Here is a 26,574-nt window from a genome sequence, read left to right as displayed (position 1 = left end):
GTAGAAAATGACTATACTCAAAAAAAAATTACTTTTCAAAATGTTCTGGCAAAAAAATGTCTTATGGAATTCAGAAATATAAATCAAACATAGTACAAATGATATTCTGGAATGCCCTACAGGTTGATTTTTTTTTCTTTACTGAACCACAAACGGCTAGCCATAAATGTAATTTTAGGTGTATTTTTCTATCTAGTCACACATGTAAAATAATAAAAGATGAAAGAGTAGAAAACTTGGGTTTAAATCCAAATCAACAAGTAACTCTGAGCAAGTTACTCAATCCCAGGAGTCTCACAGAGTAATTGAAAAGATTAAATGAAAACCATATATGAAAATCCTTGAAAAGCTAAAAATGCCACATAAATATTACCACAATAACCAGAAAAGGAAAACAATTAGTGACAATAATTAGCTTTTGCACTGGTAGCTCTTTCCAGAGTTCACTCCTATATAAAAACTATTCCCAATTTCTATTTCAATGCCTTCCTATTCTGTGATATAGTTTTGAAAAATATTAATCCAGATGTACACATTTTTCTCTACATACTGCCTCACTTACTATGATCTGGAAAATACATTCTCCTCTATTAAATGGCTCTCATGACACAGTGGTTGGATTTATGTCCAGTCATGGCCTCTCCTATAGTGGGAACACCTTAAACTAATGAGTGAAGACAATGAAAAGTAAATCAACTAGAAAACCTACAGTTTCTGACCCAAAACTTACTACAAAGCCACAGTAATCAAGACTCTGTCAATAAATAGGAAAGAAAGACTATGTGGCATCGGCATAAGGAGAGACACATAGATCAATGGAAAAAAAATTAGAGTTCAGAAATAAGCCTTCATATTTATGATTCATTGATTTTTCAACAAAGATGTGAAAACAATTCAACAGTCTTTTCAGCAAATGGTGCTGACACAATTGGGGATGCACACACACACAAAATAAATGTGGACCTTTACCTCACACCATATACAAAATGGATCAGAATCAAAATATTAAAGCTAAAACTAAACAACCCTGAGAAGAAAAATAAAAGTGTACACTTCTGTAGTACTGGATTAGGCAATGGCAGAAGTGACACCAAACATACAAACAATGAAAAGAAAAAGTAGGTAAATTAGACTACATCAAAATTTAAAACTTTTGTGCCTCAAAGATCACCATCAAGGAAGTAAAAAAACTATCCACAGAAAAAGATATTTGCACATCATATATCTTAAATGGCCCTTGAACCCAAAATAAATAAAAGAACCCTTACAACTTAACAATAAGACATGCAAATGAATTTTAAAATGGGCAAAAGATTTGAACAGACACTTCTCCAAAGATATAAAAATAGCCAATAAGCATATGAAAAGATGATCATCAGCATCATCGTCACTATACCCATCAAGATAATGCAAATCAAAACCACAATGATATACCACTTATACCTAAGATGGTTATTATCAAAAAGATAGACAAGAACAACTGCCAAGGTTGTACAGAAACTACAACTCTCAAACACTGCTGGTAGGAAGGCAAATGGTGCAGCATTTGTAATACAGTCTACCAATTCCCCAAAAGGTTAAATATAGTTACTCTATGACTCAACAATTCTACCTAGGAAGGTATAAACCCAAAAATATCAAAACAAATGTCTACACAAAATCCTGTACACGAATATTTACAGCAGTATTCCTAAAAGTCAAAAAGTGGAAACAACCCCAACGCATATCAACTGATGAATGGATAAATAAAATGCAGTATAGGGGCACCTGGGTGGCTCGGTCCATTAAGCGTCCAACTTCAGCTCAGGTCATGATCTCACAGTTCATGGGTTCTAGCCCCGCATTGGGCTCTGTGCTGACAGCTCAGAGCCTGGAGTCCGCTTCGTGTTCTGTGTCTCCCTCTCTCTCTGCCCTTACCCCACTCACTCGCGCTCTCTCTCTCTCTCTCTCAAAAACAAACATTAAAAAAAAATTTTTTTAATGAAAACAAAAATAAAAAATAAACTAAAATGTAGTATATTCACACAATGGAATATTATTCAGAGACAAAAAGATGAAGCACTGATGCACACTACAAGGATGAACCCTGAAAACACTGCTTCATGAAAGAAGCCAGTCATAAAAGATCATTCTGTCTGATTCCATTAATACAAAATGTCCAGAACAGGCAAATCTATAAGAAACAGAACAGACTGATAACCTAGGGCTCGAGGTTGGAGAGTTGGGAGGAAATGGGGAAGGAGTGACTGCTAAAAGGTTTGGTGTATCCTTTGGGGGTGATCAAAATGTTGTAAAATTGATTGTGATGGTTACACAACTGTGTGAATATAGTAAAAGCCACTGAATTTTACACTTTAAATGACATCTCAATGAAGCCATTAGTTGTTTGTTTGTTTTTTAAGTAAAGCAGAGGCTGTGTCCAATGAGTAGATCATTGAAATATAGCAAAAAAAAGTGAAAACTCATAGTATAACTGAACTACATCCACTTTTTTTTAGTATTTCCTCCTTTTACTTGTTCAATTACTAAATCAAAAATCAAAATCCAAATGAATCCTTTTACCATAGTCTCTACTTTCAAAAAGTAGTTAAGGATCTCTATCATTTCCATTCTCATAAAGCAAATACAAACTTGGGCAGTATCAGATAATGACAGAATTTGAATTTAGTTTCTCTACAATACAGAAGAACAAGTTACCCTTTGAGTGAAAAAGTTTTAACTTGGAGACTTTTCTAGTTAGCGCCCAGTTTCCCACTAGCATCAAGTAATAGAAATGAAATGTATTAGCACATTTACAGATTCAAGAGCTGCGCTTTTCACAATTTGTTAAGAATCAGGATAGTCACAACATATAGTCATTTACAAAGGGCAGCAATTCTACCTATCAGAGCTCCGTAAGGATACTGCATGAATTTTAGTGGCTCCATCCAGCTAAGCTATTGAACAAGGCACTGAGGTAGTGAGCAATTCTAGTCCAATACCTCCAATTCAGCTGGCAATATGAAAACACTTGTGGATCTGCAGAGGCACTAGGATAGAACCCTTGCAAATGTCATGGGTCAATTATGTTATCCATCATAAGAACTGAAGCCAAACAAAATATATTGTACTACTTATGGGAAATATTCTAAATATATAACCAAACTTCACCCAAACTAGGTGTAATTTTCTATGACTATGGCCCTACAGACCCCACGATTTTATAAACAGAAACTTTTTTCTTAGTTGTATCATAAGGTTTTGTTTTTAAACATTAACTCTTATGCTATAATAGAAAAAACACCCAAAGGTACTTAATTGAATCAAGCTTTAAGAAAAACTGTATTACTGCATTTTTACCTTAAAGACAACAGAAGTGAATAGAAAATTGAAAGATGTACAGGTATGTGTTTCTTATAAAAAGAAATAATTCAACTTATTATCAAAGTATTTTGTGGATACTTTTAAAATATTTAGACTCATTCAAAACCTGAGAAGAAAAATTAAACAATACCACAGTAGTTCCTCTAAAAATGCCTTACACAAACATATCTATCTACACTGAATGATAGAATTCAGAGAGACTTTATATTCCCAACGTGTCTACATGACAGACTCAGAGTACTTTAACACATGCTAGTTCCTGCAAAATAATTCCAAGAAATGCTAAAATGGACATCACATAAGAGATGCACCAAAATTCAGAGGTGCCATCTCTAACTTGACAAATAGATATAACTGGGCTGTACTAGTTTAATAAGGCTCCAGAAAATAAGGGTAAACCACACTCGAAGTGAAATGTAACACACAGTCAGCCACCCTGACTGAGACCACTAATAACAGATAAAATACTTTCTCCGTTCTGACTGCCTAAACAGGCACACTCACAGATGTTCCCTCATACATAATCTTTACCTGTGATAGTGAGCTAACAATTACCCAAAAGGCAACCAAACAAAAGGCAGGATTTTAAGAGGTCTGCGTGCTAGTAAAGATAATACACAAAGAGAGCACTAGAGGAATATGATTTTGACTCCTTCTAGTAGGAATATAGCTTTAATTTAGAATATCTCTGTAAATTAATTATTTAGTCATTAGGGCACAAATGCAGGCAGCACAGAACTTTTAAAAATCAACCACAAAAGCACTGTTAACTTTGTGCCAAAAATAAGCCAAACTAAAATTATGGTCTAACTTCACTTTTTTAAGATAGTAACCACATTCTCACTGAAATATAGATGGAGAGATTTACTATAAACCACAATCAAATATTTGACACCAAACAATCCAAAGGCCACAGTAATCCACTTAACGATCACAATGACATCTATATTAAGTAGCACAAGTACACAGGGCACGTACAACTAATCACCACTTCCCAATCAGCCACAGCATGGAGATCTTTGCCTGCAAAGGGAGCACAACGTATGTGAAGGTAACTATGATCTTCATCTCTGCCTGATCCAGTCCAATCAGCCATTCAGGGATCAAGAAAAGGAGCCAAAGCTACAGAATCACAGACCTGGCTTCTAAAGCAAACTTGCTAGCTATCCAATCTTCATACCATTAAATCAATTTCCTTGCAAATTCCCATAAGCAAGCAGTTTAACCAAAGTAGGCATCTTTCTACAATGTTCTATGTCAATTATATCTTTCTACAATGTTCCATGTCAATTATATCTCAATAAAACTGGAAAAAAACACAACAAAGTAGGTATCTTTGCTAAAACTGTCTGAAGGGCTTATTGTGTGTGACATCCACATTTTAAAATGATTTTATAGAGTTTACATAACTAGTAATGATACCATTAACTATGGCTCAGTGAAAAAGTTAATCTCCAAATTTCAGATGACATTATAAACTTTTCTTTTTTAAATAGAATTGTGATTTATTTTAGTTTATTTAAATAATCATCAATATGTAATTCCTTTTCTCACACTTGATGCATGTTTTCCTGCATGTTTACAACATATTGGTTTAATCAAATCTAAATTATTATCTGTAATAAATCAAAACTAAATTAGGCAAATGTACTGGAAAATAATATATCTTAAAGTAACAGTCTAGCCATCACGTGATATTTTATATAGACTTCATTTATTAAAAATGAGCCTTAAGCTCATTAAGGGGCTCCCAGGTGGCTCAGTCGGTTAAGCGTCCAACTTTGGCTCAGGTCACAATCTCACGGTCCATGAGTTTGAGCCCCACGTCGGGCTCTGTGCTGAGAGCTCAGAGCCTGGAGCCCGTTTCAGATTCTGTGTCTCCCTCTCTCTCTGCCCCTCCCCTGTTCATGCTGTGTCTCTCTCTGTCTCAAAAGTAAATAAACGTTAAAAAAATTTTTTTTAAATAAAAATAAAAAAAAAACAAGCTCATTAAAACAAAGTAGTTTATTTTGCCAACTGTTTTCAAAAGTTAAGCAAATAAGTATATAAATTTCATATTTTTACCAATTTAGTTGTAAGAAGGTTACAAAAGTCATACATGTGGCAAAATAATTTAGTTTTTTAAAAACATTCAAACTGGAGCACCTGGGTGGCTCAGTTAGTTAAGCTCCCAACTTCGGCTCAGGTCATGATCTCCTGGTTCATGGGTTTGAGCCCCATGTCAGGCTCTGTGCTGATAGCTGGGATTCTATGTCTCCCTCTCTCTCTGCCCCTCCCCCCCGCTTGTGCTCTTTCTCAAAAATAAATAAACATTAAAAAAATTTTTTTAAAGATTCAAACCATTAAAATGAATACTGTCATAAGAAACAAGAGATTTTAGATTTCATTCCAACCGGAATTTTCCACAAATCATTCCATTTCCATGAATTGGCCAGCAAAGCCTAAACAATGATCTGCCATCTGAAAAAATCTCTGATGTAACACAGTCATTAAGTGAGACAAAAAGTCTTAGTGTTAAGCGGTTTTTACCTAACAGAAATATTTGGTCTATTTGAATAAAACAGTCTTTGAATATTATTGTGAGTACATACACGGTATATGACTCTCATGTAAAGAACCACATTAGATTCACCACAAACATAAAAGGCCTTATTAGAAATGTTTCTACACAAAACACTTGTCAACTAGCCAACTATCAAATAGCCATCTGCAAAGTTTTCACTTTCATTAATACACAGAGTTGCTATCTTTGCTTCCACAAAAAAATAAGATCAGTGAAGTCAGAAATCGCACCAAACAATAAATTCTACCTGCATTCAGTATTGGCAACACTTTCCTGTGATCGGCTGTCTCACCTTCAATCCACAAGACTACCAATTTAAACTACGAAAACTCCATGTTGGCCTAGTTCCAACACCAACCTCACATCAAAACAAAGAAATGTTTAAAATAGTCAAACAGCCGTCTTCTAACTATTCCACCAGATCCAAGATAACAGTACAACGTTAAGAGTTTATTTTTCTCCTCTTCCTCTATGTACCTGTATAACATTAATCATTTCCAGGCAAGCACTTTTACTTCTTATAAGTAAACTCTGACCAGAAAATTGAAAAATGTAGTCATAAAGGAGAGAACATTTTCAATTTAATATCACTGCCTCAAATCACCCATTCTTACTTCTATACCCATTCCACGGCCAATGATTTAAGAAATAATGTAAACCATGAAGAAACACTGTTTAATGTTCCAGCACTTTTAAAAATCAATTTCCAACAAGATAACAAGTGAATTATCAAATAGCAAATACTTTAGCCACACTATTATTCTATCATTAAAGAAATCATTTAAGGCCCCATCACCTCACCAACTAAAAGATAACTGTATTTGTTACTCTATAATTTCATTATCTTACTGTCACTGCATTGCTGTATGTTTGGCAACTCCACCACTCCTCTACAATAGACTTGATAAGTATGCCATTTCAGCACAGAAACAACAACCATCTTCCACAGTCATTTAAGTCCAAACCACAATGATATTTTACTAATTAATCATACTATAACAACAGGTGCACATCAAACAATTCAATTATACCTTGTGCAAAAGACACAAATAAAAATCCATAAGTACTTACCTACAGTTGGGAGGAGGGTCCAACGTAATCTCTGCGAGTTCCTTCTGAATTCTTTAAAAAAGAGACAAAGTTATGTTAAAATGTCTTCACACTCTTAACAGTTCATTAAAGTGTTATACTTTTACACTAACACTTCCCATTTGTGTGTTTTTATTTTGAAACACTAATACTGTATAAATCATCATATACAATAACATTCAAGTAGTAACTTCTAGCCTGATTTTGGCAATGCACCTACAAAAGGTAAAAAGAGTGGCCATGATCAGTACATGTAGCCTACAGAAACAACACTGACTTAAATTAAAATGTCACTGAACCACCGATAACACTAACCAAAATTTCTAGTTTAAAAAAAATTTTTTTTTCAACGTTTTTATTTATTTTGGGGACAGAGAGAGACAGAGCATGAATGGGGGAGGGGCAGAGAGAGAAGGAGACACAGAATCGGAAACAGGCTCCAGGCTCCGAGCCATCAGCCCAGAGCCTGATGCGGGGCTCGAACTCACGGACCGCGAGATCGTGACCTGGCTGAAGTCGGATGCCCAACCGACTGCGCCACCCAGGTGCCCCAAAATTTCTAGCTTAAATTGGAAACCTTTGTCACATTATATATGGATCATTCCAACTTCTGATCTGTACAAGAACCTCCCCAAATAAGATGGAAAGATGATTATTAATTAAGGCTTCTGAATGATCCAAACCACTGATAAAGAATTATCAGGATCTCATTTCAACATGTGAAACTGCTATCAAAATACAAATGGGGGCACCTGGGTGGCTCAGTTGGTTAAGCGTCCAACTTCGGCTCAGGTCATGATCTTGCAGTGCGTGAGTTCGGGCTCCACGTCGGGCTCTGTGCTGACAGCTCAGAGCCTGGAGCCCGCTTCAGATTCTGTCTCTCCCTTCCTTTGCCCCTCCCCCACTCATGCTTTTTCTCTCTCTCTCAAAAATGAATAAATGTTACAAAAAATTTTTTTAATATAAATGGTATTCCTCCCTAAAGCCTCTAGGTTGGAGAAGGTAGAGGCTTTCCAGTTTGACATTATTCCTTCTGCATGGACTATCCTAATAATATGCAGATAACTGTCTTAATGTCATTGCACGAGATTCATCCAAAAAGAACTTTTTTTTAAAACCTGCTTTTCCCATGTGTTATTTTTCAACTTTGACTTTTAACTGCATCTAATTCCTTATATACATATACAAAGGCTAACAGTGCTACAACGTTTTAGAAGACTATACTTAAAATTTTTCAACTTTGACTTTTAACTGCATCTAATTCCTCATATACATATACAAAGGCTAACAGTGCTACAACGTTTTAGAAGACTATACTTAGCAATCTCTTAACTAGCATTCTTCTCTTAAATACCATTATTAAAGAGAGGCTTCGTTAAACTAAGATACAAAAAAAATTCTCAAAACCATTTCTTGTCCTTAGCTTTGGTTTTTAAACATGAGATTTGCTAACTGGATGCCTGTTATCTGGTAATTATTGTGATAGTAAATGGATGATAGTTACTAAAGTACCCGAAAAAATAAGAATCTGAAAACATTTACTCTCAATTTCATTTCATGTCTTTTTCAAGGCAACAAATGAAAATACAGAAATAGACGTGACTCCTCTGAGAGGACTGGCATCAATTTCCTAAAGGAATTGCATGTTACTAACATAATTTTCACTTTTCTAAGCCATGTGATTCAAGGTTGGGGAGGCATTATGAAGTTGAGAAAGACTTATAAGTTCAAAGCCAAAAACACTTTCATTTTAATTCTGCTATGACATTAATTGAGAGTTATTCAGTAAAAAGACTGTTCACACCTGCATTCTCTTTCTTTCTCTCTCTCTGAGCCTCAGCTTTCTATCCTATAAAATGAAGAGGTTTATTTTCCATCCTAAAAAATGAAGAGGTTAACTTCATGATCAGTTTTATCTTTAAAACATATGATTCCTTCTGATACGGTTTCTATGATGTGTTCACATACATATAAAGTATATACAATCTATAATTAAATGAGAAATCTCAAAGATCTGATATAGAGGAACACTCTTTATGGATCTCACACAAATGTATACAACAGGCACTTGACAACTAATAAGTCCAGGTTAAGGACACTAAACTAAGCACACACACATGCACCTCCTATCCCTTCAGGACTCCACTCGGGGCAGGCAGGAAAGGGCTGGGAGGCAAAATACAGAAAGTGCAAAAGGAATAAACAGCAAAGAAAAGGAGATGAGAAGTTTCAGTATATTTTTGGAAGACAAAGCAGACAGGTGTAAATTAAACAGGTGGAGATGGCCAAGAAGGGGCTGCAGAGTGTGTAAAAATATAATAAAGACTGGGGCACCTGGGTGGCTCAGTCAGTTAAGCATCCTTGATTTCAGCTCAAATCATGATCTTATGGTCATGGGATTGGGCCCTGTTTGGGGCTCTGCACTGGCAATGAGGAGCCTGCCTGGGATTCTCTCTTTCTCCCTCTCTCTCATTCTGCCTCTCCCTTGCTCCTGCATGCATGCCCTCTCTCGCCCTCTCTCTCAAAATAAATAAGCATTTTTAAAAAAGAATATAATAAAGACACATTATTAAGAGGAGGGGAGACAACCAGAAATTCCAGAAGAAAAACACCTAGGTAAGAAAAGCATAGATCAGGGCCCTGGGTGGCTCAGTCAGTTAAGCAATAGACTCTTGATTTCGGCTCAGGTCATGATCTCACAGTTTGTGAGTTCAAGCCCTGCATCAGGCTCTGTGCTGAGAGTGTGGGGCCCACTTGGGATTCTCTCTCTCCCTCCCTCTCTCTGCCCCTCCCAAGCTCTCTCTCAAAATACATAAACTTCAAAAAAATTATTCAACAAATAGGTGAAAATACTGTATATAATTTAGATTTATGCAGAAAAACCAATAGAAGGACTAAAACCAGAGATGACGAAGAGAGAGAGAGTCTGCTTCAAGACAACTGGGATAGGAAGGTATTTGGACAGAAAATTGTTGCTTTCCATTAAATAGGTCTCTGTACTACTTAGTTAGCAGAAACATGAATAACTTATACAAATTGTTTTTAAACCAAGAGGACCAAAAGAATAGGCATTCAAAAGTGAGCTTAAACTGTCAATGTAAACTTTTTGACATAAAAGAATTTCTTTGGGATTTTCAAATAACTCATCTTACTTTATGCTTACACTGTCCCTTTTGATTTAAAAAAATGATAAATCAGGGGCACCTGGATGGCTCCGTAGGTTAAGCATCCGACTCTTGATTTCCGTTCAGGTCATGATCTCACGGTTTGTGAGACTGAGCCCTGTGTTCGGCTCTACACTGATAATGCGGAACTGCTTGAGATTCTCTGCTCTCTCTCTGTCCTCCCCTGCCGCCCCCAACACTTGTGTGTGTTCTCTTTCTAAGTAAATTTTTAAAAAGCTGATAAATCATAATTTTCTGTCAAATAATGGAACTTGAACACCTCTGGATGTCTATAATTCCAGATCTAATTATTCAATACAAAAAGCAATTTATTGATAAACTTGACAACTCTAAGCAGTGAGTCAATATATTAAAATATATTTTGTGCCACACCTAAGAATGGATATATTTCTCTTGACAATATATTCATTGCTTTTCCTGACAGAAAAGATTATACTAAGAATTGCTATTTAAACAGTTGCAAGATGTCCTGCTGCTTTCAATGACAGCAATTCAATTCTATCTCAAAAGCTGTGATCATGGTATGTATTAAGTTTCGCAGTCTTGACATGTGGGGTAAGAAAGGTAGCTATTTCAGGCACTGTCCCTTAGGGTGAGGAAAAATGAAAAAGTATCAATAATTCACACTTACAGTGTACCTTTCACATGATGATCTTAGTCTATTAAAAGTGAATTAAATAAATCTCACAAAATTCTCTAAGCATTACTGTTTTATCATTTCCCATTTAAAAGATAAGAAAACTAAGGCTAGTTATTGTACACTGGTAAGGTGAGAGGCAATTATCTTGCTAAGTCAAACAAATAAATGACCTCTCTCTTATCAAAACGTTGAAGACAAAATTATTTCTTTATATATAAATCAACTAGACAATTGCCTAAATTCCCAATTTCCATCTAGCAGTGCCACTTCTTTGGTTATTAAGATACTTAAGTCAGCAAATGCACATAGTTATGGAGACAAGTCAGAAGCAAAATACAAACTAAATTTCAGTTTGAAAGACTTCACCTAATACCTTAACTGTTCCAAGAATGGTAAGAGTTACTGCATATGACTGTCATTCGCTAAAAAGAATGGAGTGAGGGGAGGGGAAAAGAAACAACAATCAGGATTCATTTAGACTTAATTGAAGAATATGGTACCAAAATCACAGATATGCTTATGCTTACACTGTCCCTTTTGATTTAAAAGAAGGTATGAAGCATGCATTTTAACATCAACATATTGGTTTAATGGCTCAGAAAAAATGAAGCAGTACATGTGTATTGACATATTTCAAACACACATATTTCAGATTAAAGAAAATTCAGGGGGGGGCACCTGGGTGGTTCAGTCATCCAACTTCAGCTCAAGTCATGATCTCACATGGGTTTGAGCCCCTCACTGGGCTCTGTGCTGACAACTCAGAGCCTAGAGCCTGCTTTGGATTCTGTGTCTCCCTCTCTCTCTGCCGCTCCCCAGCTTGTGCTCTCTCTCTCTCAAAAACAAATAAACAAACATTAAAAAGGGGGCACCTGGGCGGCTCAGTTGGTTAAGCGCCTACTTTGGCTCAGGTCATGATCTCGCAGTTTGCCAGCTGGAGCCCGGCATAGGGCTGTGTGCTCACAGCTCAGAGTCTGGAACCTGTTCTGGATTCTGTGTCTTCCTCTCTCTCTCTCTCTGCCCCTCCCCCGCTCATGGTGTGTGTGTGTGTGTGTGTGTGTGTGTGTGTGTGTGTGTGTGTGTGTGTGTGTGCGCGCGCGCGCGCGTGTGTGTGTGTGTGTATGTGTGTGTCTCAAAAATAAAATAAACATTACGAAATTTTTTTAAAAACATTAAGACAGAGACGATTCAGGAACTCACTCAGGTCCAAGTACAGCATGAATATTTGGACATGGGAATTCACAAAGGTATTTTCTTAACAGTTATTTAAAAAGAAAAAAGTGTGCCACCAAAATGCCTTTCTATATTCTTAAATGGACCGTATTCCTTGGCCACCTGAGAACTCCCTAACCAACTGAATCAACTGGTCAAAACCTTTGAAAATGAAATTATTATCAAGAAAAACACCACTCAATTAATCACTAAATTTTTTTAAATTTCAAAGTAGTCTCTGAATTAACCTAGAAAAGACAGAGTCAATGCACATAATAAGCCTAAAGTTTAATTCTGAATGGTGATATAAACTATATATCCGTGATTTTTAAGATATCCTCAATACTTTTGCACAATGCATCCTGATTTCAGAAACATTAAAAAGTTTTTATGTGTACATTTAGAATCAAGAAGATGAAGTAATTATAAAAGATTATCTATAAAGAGTACTAATTCATTCTAATGTAGAAAACTATAATAAACATTTACGCTGGAACACACTGGAATCCACCCTTCAACCTAACAAAAATTTAGAGTCTAAAACCAAATAGCAGTATGTCCAGTAAAATCACAATGTCTACTCCAAACAGAGTTAATTTGGAATAAATGTGATTTAAAATTCACAGTTACAGATGTGTCAACACTTGAAAGCAGTACAGTCAATTCAATGACGAGCTCAAAATAACTGTTTTATTGAACTGACTAGTCAATCAAATAAAATCATCAAAATGTGTCACTGCTAGACATAGTCCAACTACATACTTGCAAATATAACAAGTGATATAGACATTATCAAGATAAAAGCACGTCAATTTTTTAAGAAACAAATTCTTGCCAAGGAGCAAAAACTGATCAAATATGTAACTATAATCTTCCTCTTACCTCAAAATAGATGAAATTAACTTACACCATTGTTTAAATAAAGTGTCCACTTAAATGATTCCTATATTCTACGTCACTCTTCCATAATACCTTAAAAACTGAGATTTTTTTTTTAAAACACGTTTCTACACAAAAGTATTAGTTCTTCAGTTACAGCACATTTCATGCAATTGAGCACTTATGTACAAAGTACTTTTCTTGAGTTACATAAAATACACATAATCCCAGCATCTAAGTATTTCTAGTTCAACAATAGTATTATGTCCTCAAAGGTTAACATAGATCTCATTTTCCTAAAGTTTATCAAATGAACTTAAAAAACATCTACAAGACTTTAAGTGGCACAAAGTCTATAAATGACAGCACCACTGTATGAGACCTTACTAGATGGCAAATAAATGCTTTATCATATTTAGTCCTCATGACAACCTTGTGAAGAAGTACCATTATTATCCCCATTTTACAGAAAAGGAAACTGAGGTTGGAAACAAATCATGTATCTCAGATCACAGAGCTGCTAAATGCCAGAACCTACAATCAAACCCAGACCCCAGCTCTAGAGTCCAAGCTGTGTACTTCTTCTGATAAATTATCTCTTATAAAATGACACTATATGGAAAAGACTTCTCATCTGAATAAGAATTAACAATAATAAATTAGAATTTTATTTTGAAATGATCTCTAACTTTGAATCTTCTGCACACATTAGTACTGGGATCTTAATTACCCATGGAAGAGCCAATCCCTACAATCAAATTAAGGTTCTAAGACACCTGTAAGTAAATACTGTGACTCTACTATGGTAGGCACTATAGATATAATGATGAATTTAAAAGATGTGGGTGTCTGCCTTCCCGACTCTCAATTTTTTCCTGAGTTCTTAGAACTTAAGCAAAGATAGAAAAAAAAATAAAATAACTTCACTATCAACTAAGTTGGAGGAAAAGATGAGTGAAAAATTAAGCTTTCTCTTTTAACTCAGACAACACTTCCTACTCTAACCACTGCAATAATACCAATTACTATTATGCGCCGATCAGGCACTGTCTTGGATTCTTTACACACACGTACTATCTCAAAACTAGGTCTTATCCCTCTTTTTAAAGGGGAGGGGGAGGGACTAGGTTTGACTATATAATGTATACTTCGGGGTTTTTCTTTTTATTTTTTTTAATGTTTATTTATTTTTGAGAGAGAGACAGAGATAGAGTACGAGCGGGGGAGGGGTAGAGAGAGAGGGAGACACAGAGTCCGAAGCAGGCTCCAGGCTCTGAGCTGTTAGCATGGAGCCTGATGTGGGGCTTGAACTCATAACCTGAGCTGAAGTCAGACACTTAACCGACTGAGCCACCAGGTGCCCCTATAATCTATACTTTGTACACACTGTAGTAAAATAAAGTAAAATATTACCCATGTACTTGAAAAAATCACGCAATCCTCACTTTCACACATTGTACACTTAATGATCTCTCACACACAGAATTTGGTCTTTTGATACATCACTCAATTATGATTTTGAGGGATTATGGAGATCCTCCTAATGAGGGGGAAAGGCAGGGCCTCATGAAACAGACAGGAGTCTTTGCTAACTAGCATCATGGGACAACTGGGCACAAACCCAGGCAAAGCACTATCCCAACTCTACTTCCCACAGACCTGGACAGCCCATTCTCTCCCTTTTCTGACAAGCTGAAGATGCCCTGTGAAAATCCTTATTATCAGAAGCTGATGACTGAATTACAGTTTCCTCATTTACATGCAGGTATACTCTATAACTGAGTATCTCTTATCCACTCACTCACCCCAACCTCCTTTCTTTCATCTTAATGTCATATTTTCTCCATTCCTACCTTTCTTATCCATACTAACTCCACCCCACATTTCCCAGCAGCAGCTCATTTTGTGCTGTGCCCAGCCAGCAGAGGGGTCGTCGGGTCAGCCGACTAAAGCCCTCTGGACTTGTGGGGAGACAGCAAAACTAAACGGAACCCTGTTCTCCCACACTGGCATGTTCTAGTATAGAGGTTTAAAGCTTGAGGCTACCTGACTTTCACACCACTCCTTCAAGAGAGATCAGAGACCAGCAACACACTTCTGGGAAGGAGTTGACCACCCTAGTCCCTTGGAATAGGTTGCTGACCACTCACTATCACCCCAACATCTCTCCCTAGAAGCTCATGTCCCACCAGGAGGCCTGAGAAGGTTCTTCCCAATCCTGTGGATTGACTACACCAGAGGGAAACAAGGTCTACTACACCATAATGGTTTTGGATCACCAGGAAACAGATCCTCCTAATTCATACTATCCAATAAATATAAAGCTATCATTCAACATTCACATTCTACTATGTCTAAAAATAACAGAATGCTTTCATTATGCTTCCTATTTGATATTTTTTAAAAGGTATTAGAAAATAAGACCATTAAACCACAAAATCAGGAAAACTGTATTAAATTTAGTTTACTTCTAAATTCTTTTCCAAGACACATTCTATAATTAAACAATATTAAAGCAGATTCTCTGGTGAGTCCAGTCCTCATAAGCAATTGATGTGGTAATAGAGACTCATTCAAATATCTACCTTCCAGATGTATCTATTGTCTAGAGAAAAAAAAATCTGTATCAAGACAGAGCCACTGCCTTATATAATGAAACCAAGATATGTTTGTTGCTAACTTCAGCATTTCTAACTTTACTAACAAGTAGTAGAAAATATACATCATTCAAAAACTATTTTAACAGATTCCTACTCACTCTTCCATGTTGCTGAACAGAACAAAATATTTATGGTCAAGTAAACCAAACTACCACACTTTTACACACGTTTTCCTATATATGCTCACTTATTAAATAATACAAACACACACAATGAATATGTATTTTTATGAGTTTGTCTATTCATATACAGATTTATTACATTACATTTATTACATTACAGATGTATTCAATATACAGATTTATGAATCTGTATCCCAAATAAATGATTAAATACAAAAGAGAGAACTTAAGATGATAACTAGATACTAAAACCAAAAAGGTTAAAATTATTAAGGTACCTTTTAGCACTAGTTGACAATTTAGCAGCTGTTTTGCTGGATATTTTTCCCTCCTTTTTCTTGGGCTGAACTTGCTCTCTTTCTGGTTCTTGCTGAACACTTTCACGCTGGTCTCCATCAGAACTTCCTCCACTAGTGCTTGGACTGTCATCAACTCTTTGTGCCTCAGTGGACATTTTAGATCCTGGATGAAAAATCAAAGATCATTTATTTAGTTGTGGGAGGACGACAGTAAGTTACCTCTAGAACAGAGAGGAAGAGAGCCTGCAAGTAGAATAAGTAAAACTAATATAAAATGAACAGGGTGGTCATTTACAAAACAACTTTGGGAGCTGCCAAAACTTTTCTTTCAAAACGTACTGAGAAGAAAAAAGAAAACATACAAAATGTATACACAAAACATTCTTAGCAACATTATTCATAGAGCCAAAAAGAGGAAACAACTCAAATGTCCACTAACTGATAAATGGATAAACCGAATGAGACATAGCCACACAACAGTGTATTATTCATCCATACAAAGGAATGAAGTACAATACGTACACACCACAACATGGATGAACTTTGAAAACATCATGCTCATTGAAAGAAGTCAGTCACAAAGGACAATAAACTGTATGATTCCATTTACACAAAATGTCCGGAATAGGCAAATTCACAGACAGAGAAGTTGGTAAATGGTTGTCAGGGAGTAGGAGTGAGGGAAGAATGCAGAAGGACTGCTAATAGGTATAAAGTATGCTTTTGGGTTGATGAAAATGTTCTTAAATTAGATAATGGTGATGCTGTGGGGCGCCTTGGTGGCTCAGTCGGTTAAGCATCCGACTTCGGCTTAGGTCATGATCTCACAGTTCATGAGTTCAAGCGCCTCATCAGGTTCTGTGCTGACAACTCAGAGCCTGAAGCCTACTTTGGATTCCTTGTCTCCCTCTCTCTCTGCCCCTCCCCTGCTCACATTCTGTCTCTCTCTCTCTCTCAAAAATAAATAAACATTTAAAAAAATGTTTTAAAGATAATAGTGATGTTGTACAACTCTAAATATTCTGAAAAACTACTAAGTTAAAATTCTCCAAGCTAGTCAATTATTTTAAGTAACCTTTCTGATAACAGAAGAACACAAAAGAACACAGAGGCCTGCATGATTCTAAATAAAACCTGAACCATATGATGGTGTCAGCACTGATCGAGCAATATACCAAGCAACTGTGTTTCACAAGAAATGGAGACTGTATTGATGGTAAAGGATTCTTTTTTTTTCCAGCCTTGGATAAAATATCCCTAAAGACTTTCAAATTCCCTTTGCTCTTAGTTCATGTTCCCCAAGCAGCTCTAATTCTCAACTCAATTTCCTTAATACCTACCTTGATACATAGGTATATAACTGCTATAACCTGGCTAGCAGATACAAAAAAATTCTAGTAAGTGAAAAGGGATATCCCCTCTGAACTGTCATTCCATAATAATCAATTCCTGAGTTTGGTTTCTATGAAGACATTCCTTACAACCAAACTAGCTTAAAGTGTACTGACAACTCTAACCAAACTGACAAATCAATGTCCAGACTCAAAAGGGCCTTGTGCTCACCATGTTACCGACACCTAAGAAGTACTTTGTAAAAGAAAGATACCTCAAATAAAGCACTGTTTTTTATTACTGTAATTAGTCTAAATGTATAGCTAGTTGACGGTGATGAAAATTCACCACCACCGAAGATTTAACTTACAGCTTCCTCTAAATGAAAGTGATTTCATAACACAAGTCTTTAATGGATTGAAATTTTTATGGTAAGACAAACCAAAAAGCACTGCAAGAGAATGATCCGGATGCAGAGAGGTGAGGAGTCAACAGAAGATACTGAATGCCTTCAAAGACACATCACACAAACACAACACCACCCCGCTCAACTCCAACAGCTCCCTTCCCCCAGGCCAAACAAAAATACGTCTGTACAAGCAGCTCTGAAAACACACTGACGGAGAAATGTGACTGCCCTTCTACCTGTTCTGTAAATGGAGATCATCAGTCTCCACAGCTGTGACATCTTTTATGAGCACTAAAGTCACTTAATAGAATACTGAAATTTTATACCAGTATGTTTCAAGTCTAGCTGTAACAGTCCTAACATATATTTCTTGCTTTTTTTTTTCATTTCTATTTCCCTTTAATTCTTATCCTTGGATTTAACATTGATTTTTTTTCCAGCTTCTTTCAGTTAAAATATATCAGAAGTTCAAAATCTTATAAGTATGTACATAAAAGCGTGTTAGAGCAGATGCGCATGGAAGTGAGAAAGAGAACAATTCTCAGGGAAAGGTCCTTGGATATAGCAAAATGCTGTTGGCAATATTTTAAGAAATGTGAAATGAGTGAGAAATCATTTTATACATCTTAAACCAGAAGCAACCCATTGTATGAAAAATATACAGAAGCCTAAATGAAATAAAATTCTTTTTTACTGAACTTGGTCCTTCAGTTTAATAATCTATGCCTAGAGTTTCAGTTCTATCTTATATTAGTTATAAAGCTACACATTCTTCTCAATGTTCTTATTTATGTACATTTGCACAATAATAATGCTATGAGTATATAATTACTCCAAAGATTACTCAATGACTCAATCTGAGCCAAACTCAACTTTCAAACACCACTCCAGAATATCAGAAGACTAATCTCTCCAAAGAATTATTAAAAAATACTATTATGGAGCTCCCTGGCTGGCTCAGTTGGTAGAACATGCAACTCTTCATCTCAGGGTTGTGAGTTCAAGCCCCACACTGGGTGTAGAGATTACTAACTAAATTAAATTAAGAAAAAAAAACTATTAAAAATATCCAAGTAGGGAGTGAGTGCTAATAGGTATGGAGTTTCTTTTTTGAGGTGCTGAAAATGTTCTAAAATCAGAGAGTTGTGATGGTTGCACATCCTTGTAAATATATACTAAGACCACTTAGTATACTGTATACTTTGAAACAGTGAGGTTTGCAGTATGTGGAATACATCTCCATAAAGCGGTTATTAATAAAATGGATTTGAGTCTCAGTGTATTTGGCCGCTGGGAGTCTAAAGAACTGACAGATCAAGAATTGAATGGAGAAGTATTTGAATATGTGGATACTAAAAGAAGGCCAACAGAGGATAAGTATTAGAAGAAATCCTTGGCTGAAGAAAAATTCTTGAAGTGTACCATATAGACAAAAAAGTACACAAATGTTGAGTGTTGGCCAATGAACTGTCATGAACTGAACACACTTGTGTTACCAGTATCCAGACCAAGAAATACAGCCTATTCATCACCTCCTGTCACTACCCTAACTTCTAATACCATGTCTTGCCCAAATTTTAATTTTATACATAGAAATCATATGATGATATACTCAAGTTTGGCTCCTTTCCATAAAAAAAGAAACCCAAATAAATAAAGGTATAATTTCTATAGTTTCACAATAAAGAAAAATAGTTCATTTCCACTTTTGACCTAAGACAACTTTACTTCATCTGAATCTTAACCTACGGATAAGAAATTCATCTGAGACCACTAATAACCACTACAGAAACTTTTAGAAACAAAGTTTTCCTTTCTTTTTCAAGTATCAAGAGTAAGGCAAATTTCCACTGATTTTGGTTTTTAAATGCCTAAGTACAGAAAAAAGTATTGGAAAAAAATTACTGTACCACTCAGGTGACAACTAATTTTTACGAAGAAAAAGCAGTCTACAAGCATTTTAATTAGGTATAAGTATGAAATTGTTTTGTCTTTCCAAAATACAAATGAATAAAAAGTCGTGAATTAAAAGTCTTTAAAGTTATCTTCTAAATCAGCATTTTTAAATTATCTTTAAGATTAATTCCTACTTAGCTAATTTGATCGAATCATAGAAGGAAGATAAACTTAAATTCCAGAGTTATAAACATAGTGCTCTTCTTCAATGATAGTTTCAAAGCTAATAAGATATCCCAATTTCTATTTTTATTATGGACTCAAAGTAAATCTTGGTTTCTAAACATAAAATAGAAAGGTGGATTTTTCCTCAAACATGTTACATTAAAAGTTTGGATGTTGTTTCTTCTTCAACACACAAAATAATCTTGTATTATAGCTGTGTACTCTATGTCGTAATTACATGCAGTCCTGGAAATCAGCAATATAATAAATGAAACTCACATGTTCCATAAAAATGAAATGATTCGGTTATAAATATAACTGATAACGTAAAAGCAACTATAGTCACTTCATAAATCCAACTACTGTCCAGATAAGCCTTATAACTGTATCTCATGGTATAAAACTGCAAAAGCAAATGTTCATTTGAGCTTTTACAACAGGAAAACGCTTAATCCTGTCTTTTGATATCTTATTTGTCTTCCTACTCAGATTTCTGAACTTACCTAAAATGTAAAATAAAATACAATTTTTGAAGAAAAGGTGCTGTGTTCTGGGGGAGATATAATGGGCTATGACATTAAACACTATCGTCAGCATCAGCCCATATGCAAAAACACTAAAGAGCCAGAGTGTCCAAACCGCTGAGACAATCATTTAAATTGCAAGGTCCAGACTGAATTATCACATATACAGAAACATACTTTTTAAAGAATCAGGAATAAAAAAAAAAAAAAAAAAAAAAAACTAAGAAGACCTTAAAATCTTTCCAAAGCGCTAGATAATCCGAAGGTAAACCCGAGCACTTTCTTTTGTACTTTTAAATAAAAATATTTCAGTAAACTCTCAAGAATACACAATACAAAACGATGAATCTTGAAAACATGCAAATAGGTCTAACAGCCACCGAGCACAGGATGATGTCTTTCTAAAGCGGCCTTAATTTCCTTAAGGGAAGATGGATTGGACATTTCTGGTTGGTCGTGGGAAAAAAAAAAAAAAAAAAAACCACAAGAAGCTACGCTTTATCTTCATTAGAAATGGTAAAGGGCAAAAGGATCAAAACATTATGAGAGAAGAGAGGGGGAGAAGTGGGGGAAGGAGGGCAGAGGGAATCCAGTTTCAAACCAGGCCAGTGGGGGCTGCAGAGAAGAGACCAGAGAAAAATGGGCTTCGGCTCCAAACTGTGACAAGCGCTAGGCTTCACAAAAGACCAATACAACACCGGGCATACACAAACACACCCCACAAGGTCTTCTCCAGGAGGGCCACGGGGTTCGGTGGCGGCGCCAGACCCGGCACTCGCCAGAGAGACACCATGTGCAGCAATTATGCAATTAGGGAAAATAGCAAAAGATCAAGCCGGGCACTTTCCACCGTGACATTTATCCAGTACTTTTGCAAAGACTTAGTTCCAGGATGCGGCTGGGAAAGCAAAGGGGCTGGAAGGGTGGCGAAGGATGGGGAACTGAGAACGGAAGGGGGTAGAAGATGGACAGGCAGGGACGAGGCGGGCGGGGGTGGGGGGGGGGGAGATAGGAAGGAGGGGGAGGGGTGGAAAGGGCGAGAAACAGGGGCAGGAGGCTCGCGGGAGGGGGCGCCGGGAATGGGGCACGCTGGGGAGCAGAGAAGGAGAGAACTAGGGCGCAATTGGTGTAAGGAGAGACCTGCGACGTGGAGAGGAGGTTGGGGGGGGGACGCCCACTAGAGGGGGGACGCCAGCTAGAGGGAGGACGCCGGGGACTGGAGTGGGGGAGCACCGGCGAGGCCCGGGCGAATACCTGAGGGAGGGGCGTCTGCGCAGGTCACGGGCTAGAGCCCAAGCCCGTGCGAAAGAGGGCTGCGGAGGCGGGGGGCGGAGGGGGGGCGCTGGGAGGGCCGAGGACTGGGTGTCCCCGCAGACGGTCTTGTCACCGAAAGCCGGACCCGCGCACCACGCACCCGGCCGCCCGGCCACGCCTGTCCCCGCCGCGCTCGCGCCCGCCCGGACTCACCCTCAGCGCCGCCGCCGCTGCCCGCGGCCGTTCCAGCTCCGGCTCCCGAGGCTGCTGCCCGCGGCTGCTGCTGCGGCCGCCCCTGACTCCTGGAAAGTGAAGCCACCGCCTCCGCGAGACGCTGCCTCCGCCCGGCCGTCCGCGCGCGCGCCCGCGAGTGCGCGTGCCCGTGTGCCCGCCCGGGAGAGACCGCGAGAGCGCGAGCCCCACGTCGGCCGTGCCGCGCCGCGCGCCTCCCGGCACCCCAAGCCCGCTCCGCCCCGCCTCCTCCCGGCGCGTGGCCGCGAGGGGGCGGTGGCGGGCGCGCGCACGGGCTAACTGCCCGGCCGGCCTGGCGAGGGGGCGGGGAGGCGGCACGGAAAAGTAAAGTGACAGCCGAGTCCCGCGAGTGAGCCGTGGCGGGGGTGGGCGAGGGCTGTCCCACGGAAAAGGAAAGGCAGGGACCAGGAGAGGAGAGGGAAACAGAGGCTAACGAGGCGACTTGAGGGGAAGGGACGCGGGGACCTTGACGGGCACGCGCATTAAAGGGCAATGCTGGCTGGGGGGGTGGGGAAGGGGAATTGCCCTAAGACCAAGCTGGGTGCGGCGTTTTACCCCCAGCCACTGCAGCCGTGGGCTTCACACTTGCCTCACAGTGTTCGCAAAGTAACTACAGGGACTGACCCTGTTGACATATTAACCAAAACTCAGACGCTTGGTTCCCACATGCACCCAAGATGAGAAAACTTCGCACTAGCCTGGAAAGTTCGCGAAGGCTAACCCAGACTCTCTACCCTACACTGCAACAGTAAAATCCTTCTGCCTTTTGGGTTGTCCTGGCCTAGAATGTACACGCTAGCTAAGAGCTCCAAGCCATTTTAACCCTGGGATATTCGGGAGAGAGGAGAAAGGAGGAGGATATTTGGGAGAGAGGTGAAAGAGGGAGTGGGAGCTGCCTTAATGCCCAGTTAAAGGCAATGGGAACAGTAGCAGTGCTGTGGGTGACCTGAGGGAACTTCATGTTCCCCTATAATCTTCACCCCAAATAACCATTAAAAAAAAAAAAAGAACCCACGCCTGTCATGCAAACTCAGCTTCCACAAAATTTCCCCCACCTCCAACCCTAGCTCCTTTTGCCAAATGATTGCTATTGCTGCTCCTAGACCTCTCCTATATAGGACCTGTCGCTATATATGTGACATACTCTGGAGCTGGCACCGTATGTGGGGAAAGTGGCTGCAGATAGCCTCCATAGAGTCCAGCTCAACTCAAACAGCCTAAAGAAATCAGTGCAATAAGACCCCTGAGGACAGGAGCAAGTCAAGATCCATACGTGTGTCTCGAACTGAAAATCCTTTCATCAAATGCTTTCTTCAAAAACTATTACTTCATTGCATCCCTGAAAACTGGCAAAAGCAGGTATTGGCTTCCAACCTCCATAAATCACTACTGAGTAAAAAGTGGGTGTGCTCTTGTGTATTTCTTCTATGCATCACTCAAGGGTATCAACAGGCCCTGTTGCCCTTAGACTCTAAAATATGTATTGGAAGACTACCAATTAGCATATTCTGAGATTCTTATCAATTATATAGCCATACATACCTCTCACATGGTGCAATATATTAGCAGAAAGAGATGACATAATGCACAAAATTTGCTTTTTAATATTAGAATATGACCAAAATAGAACATTTGATAGATTGTCTTGAATGTGTGAAAAATTTATTTTACATCGTTAAATATGTGTATTTTAATATTTTCATTTGACTGATTGTGTATTAGTGCGTTTTGTAATGGTTTGGTGAAGATAGATGATGGAATCCCTGTTTTCTAGGTCTCTATGCTTTTCTCCAAACAGAGAACTCTTAAATGTACTCAGGTGGATATCCTGTTGGGTTTTGTTTGTTTCTAATGAATATTTTATAACAAAGCACTCTTCTGTTACAGCAAATAACAATACTGCATTTATCTGCAGTTGTTTTCACTGTTGTATCGTATTTACTGAACTTAGGAAGTTAAGGATATAATACCAATCAGAATTGTCCTTTTCATTAAGTCAGGGAATGCCTGTTGAGTAATAGGCACTGTACAGTTGGTTGGGATATGACATTGAATAAAAGAGAAAAATCCCTGTCCTCACAAAACTTCCCTATTTTTGACCTTTCTCTTTGTTTTAAGAGCTACATCCAATTCATCTGCAAATTCTGTTGACTCTGCCTTAAATTTTTGAATACACCCTGAAAAGTATCCACTTCTTCCCACCTCCCTCCCCACAGCTAATACCCTAACCCAAGCTACCATCATCTCTCAACAAGAGACTCCTACCTGACTACCTACTATCCCTCCATTCCCCCCACCCTCCATCCCTACGTACAATAGTCTAAGTTGTCCTTTAAAATCTAGGTCTCTCGTCTTCTCAAAACCTCCAATGGCTTTCCATCCTAGAGCAACAGACAAATTTCTTACAATGACTGCACGGCCCTACATGATCTGCCCACTACCCTCAACTAGGACCCCTCTGACCTCACATTGTACAACTTCACCCTATCCTCATCTCCCTCCAGCCAGAATGGGACACACCAAACATTACTCAGCCTCAACGCTTCTGACTTAAAAATCTCCTGTCTCTAGAACCTTTTTCCCTTCACCTCTCCCCACCTCCAGCACTTCCTATAACCCTTACTATGCTTTCTTTTTTGCATGATCATCATAATAAATTCTAAAATAGTATATTTTTACTTATTTGTTTATTTTAGTCTTCTATTTCTCCCCTGCTCCTCCCTCCCTCCCTCCTCCACATATAAGTACCTTGGGAACAAGGATTTTGTTGTCTGAGGTTCATTGCTATATATATATTCAATAAATATTGGTGCAGTGAATGAACTTGACCTCTGTTGATTACACAATAGACATTGTTTTAATTTCTCCAATAATAATAATTAGCGCTTAGTGTGTTCTTAATTTATACCAGGCAAAGTTCAAGTACTTTATATATACTAGCTCACAAACACCCCAGAAGGTTGGTTTCATTCAGTCAACTCCAATGTACAGATGAGAACATTGAAGCTCAGAGAGATTAAGTCACTTGCCCACTGTCACATAGGTAGTGAGTAGCAGAGCTGGGATTTGAAATCAGCAGTTTGGCTCTGGAGTCTGTGAAATTCAGAACACATTAACATGAGTCCCGTGTTACTAACAGATTTCACTTGATTTTTCTCAAGTCCTCTCCCCTAAGACTCAAATTCCGTCTCCAAAACAAATAGCTTACCTGCCTTGTATTTCCTGCTCTGGTCCATCAATCCATCAGCGTGAACTCACTCCTTACCTACACTTCTTATTTCTGGACTTCAATATATTGGCTACATTTTACCCCTAGCATTGGCAAACAGGAATATTTTTTGTAGGGCTCATCTTATAACTTTTGTCACTGCCAACTTCATGAGTAGGTAGAGTCACAATTAGTTTTCTAGCATGACTGGGATGTGCTAGAAAAGACCTCTCTGAGGGTAACTGGACTGGATTTCAGCAAAAAAATACGTCATACTGGTAGAGCCAGCCCTTGTTTAGGCTCTTTCCACTCTTACTAGGCACCCAGTGGTCAAGGACTGTGAAATATTTGGATTGTGCTGCCTGAAGGAAATATCATTATTAGCTTAAGTTTACCAAAGATTAGGACCCTGTGAAAATGGGATGAAAGACAATAATCTTTTGCTTGAAAGGGGCTGTAGGGCGCTCTGTGGTCACTCTGAATGTCTTGGAAATCCAGAAGAAAAACACAGATGTGGGAAAATCAAAGCCCTGTTAGGCTGAGACCCTAGGACCCCATTACTCAGTACATTATCGATACAGACGCATGTTACAGGTGTTTTAAAAATGTTTGATGCAACAGAGGGTTACCAGAGGGGAGGTAGGTGAGGGAGTAGGTAAAAAAGATGATGGGTATTAAGAGCACACTCACCATGATGAGCACTGAGTAATGTATAGAATTGTTGAATCACTATATTATACCCCTGAAACTGATATAGTATTGTATGTTAACTATACTGGAATTAAAATTTTAAACTTAATAAAAAAAATGTTTGTTGAATGAATAAATAAGTGAATTCCTAACAGGTAATGGAAGAGTGCTGAGGACAAATACCCCTGATTTTGCCACCTGGTGAGGGACTGCCACCTGGGCTGCCATGTGTGGTTACATATGCTGCACACTGCAAAACATCAGTGGACACCATTCCCATAAGTTAAGATGCAGACACAGAAGTCTGGCTCTTCCTCCCACCCCTGGCCCCTGCCTAAGTATGGGAGTCAGTCTCTAAGATGGCCCTAATGACCCTTGCCTCAGGTATTCACATCCTAGGGTAGTCCCCTCCCACATCATGTTAGGGCTGGCTAATGATAAGAAGTGATAGTACCTCACTTCCGAGATTAGTATATAAAAGATAGTAGGACTTCCATCTTGGTGGCTTGCTGGTTCTCTCACTCTCATCATTCACACTGAGGGAAGCTAGCTGACGTATTGGAAGCAACCCTACAGAGAGGCCGATGGCCTAGAAGTTGACATCTCCCACTGACACCCACGTGAGCAAACTCTGAAGGAGATCCACCTTAGCCAAGCCTTAAGATGCTGCAAACTTGCTCAACAAGGTTGCAGTGCAACCTCATAAAAGACCCTGAGACAGAAACATCCAGCTAAGCCACTCTTGAACCTTGAGACAATAATGTTTGTTGTT

General features: G+C 38.4%; 1 protein-coding gene across 9 annotated transcripts in view; it reads right to left on the bottom strand.

The window, feature by feature from the left end:
* Positions 1-22,020, bottom strand: part of LOC101082513 (ubiquitin-conjugating enzyme E2 E2) — a 371,654-nt gene extending 349,634 nt beyond the window's left edge. For 2 of the 9 annotated variants that reach the window (XM_023260600.2, XR_006585547.1), the window contains exons 1-3: positions 21,866-22,015; positions 15,992-16,175; positions 6,998-7,048 (exon numbers count right to left, since the gene is read on the bottom strand). In XM_023260600.2, the coding sequence (XP_023116368.1) occupies positions 6,998-7,048; positions 15,992-16,167 (227 nt within the window). In that variant the 5' untranslated portion in view covers positions 16,168-16,175; positions 21,866-22,015. Of the gene's footprint in view, positions 1-6,997; positions 7,049-15,991; positions 16,176-21,652; positions 21,767-21,865 lie in introns of those variants that run through there. The other 7 variants (XM_023260603.2, XM_045037676.1, XM_045037678.1 and 4 more) reach the window with 7 other exon arrangements.
* Positions 22,021-26,574: the final 4,554 nt, after the last annotated feature.

This window comes from Felis catus, chromosome C2, assembly GCF_018350175.1.
Source record: "Felis catus isolate Fca126 chromosome C2, F.catus_Fca126_mat1.0, whole genome shotgun sequence".
NCBI classification, from domain to species: Eukaryota; Metazoa; Chordata; class Mammalia; order Carnivora; family Felidae; genus Felis; species Felis catus.
The sequence above is the reverse complement of the archived record's forward strand: the minus strand, read 5'-3'. Positions and strand labels throughout refer to the sequence as shown.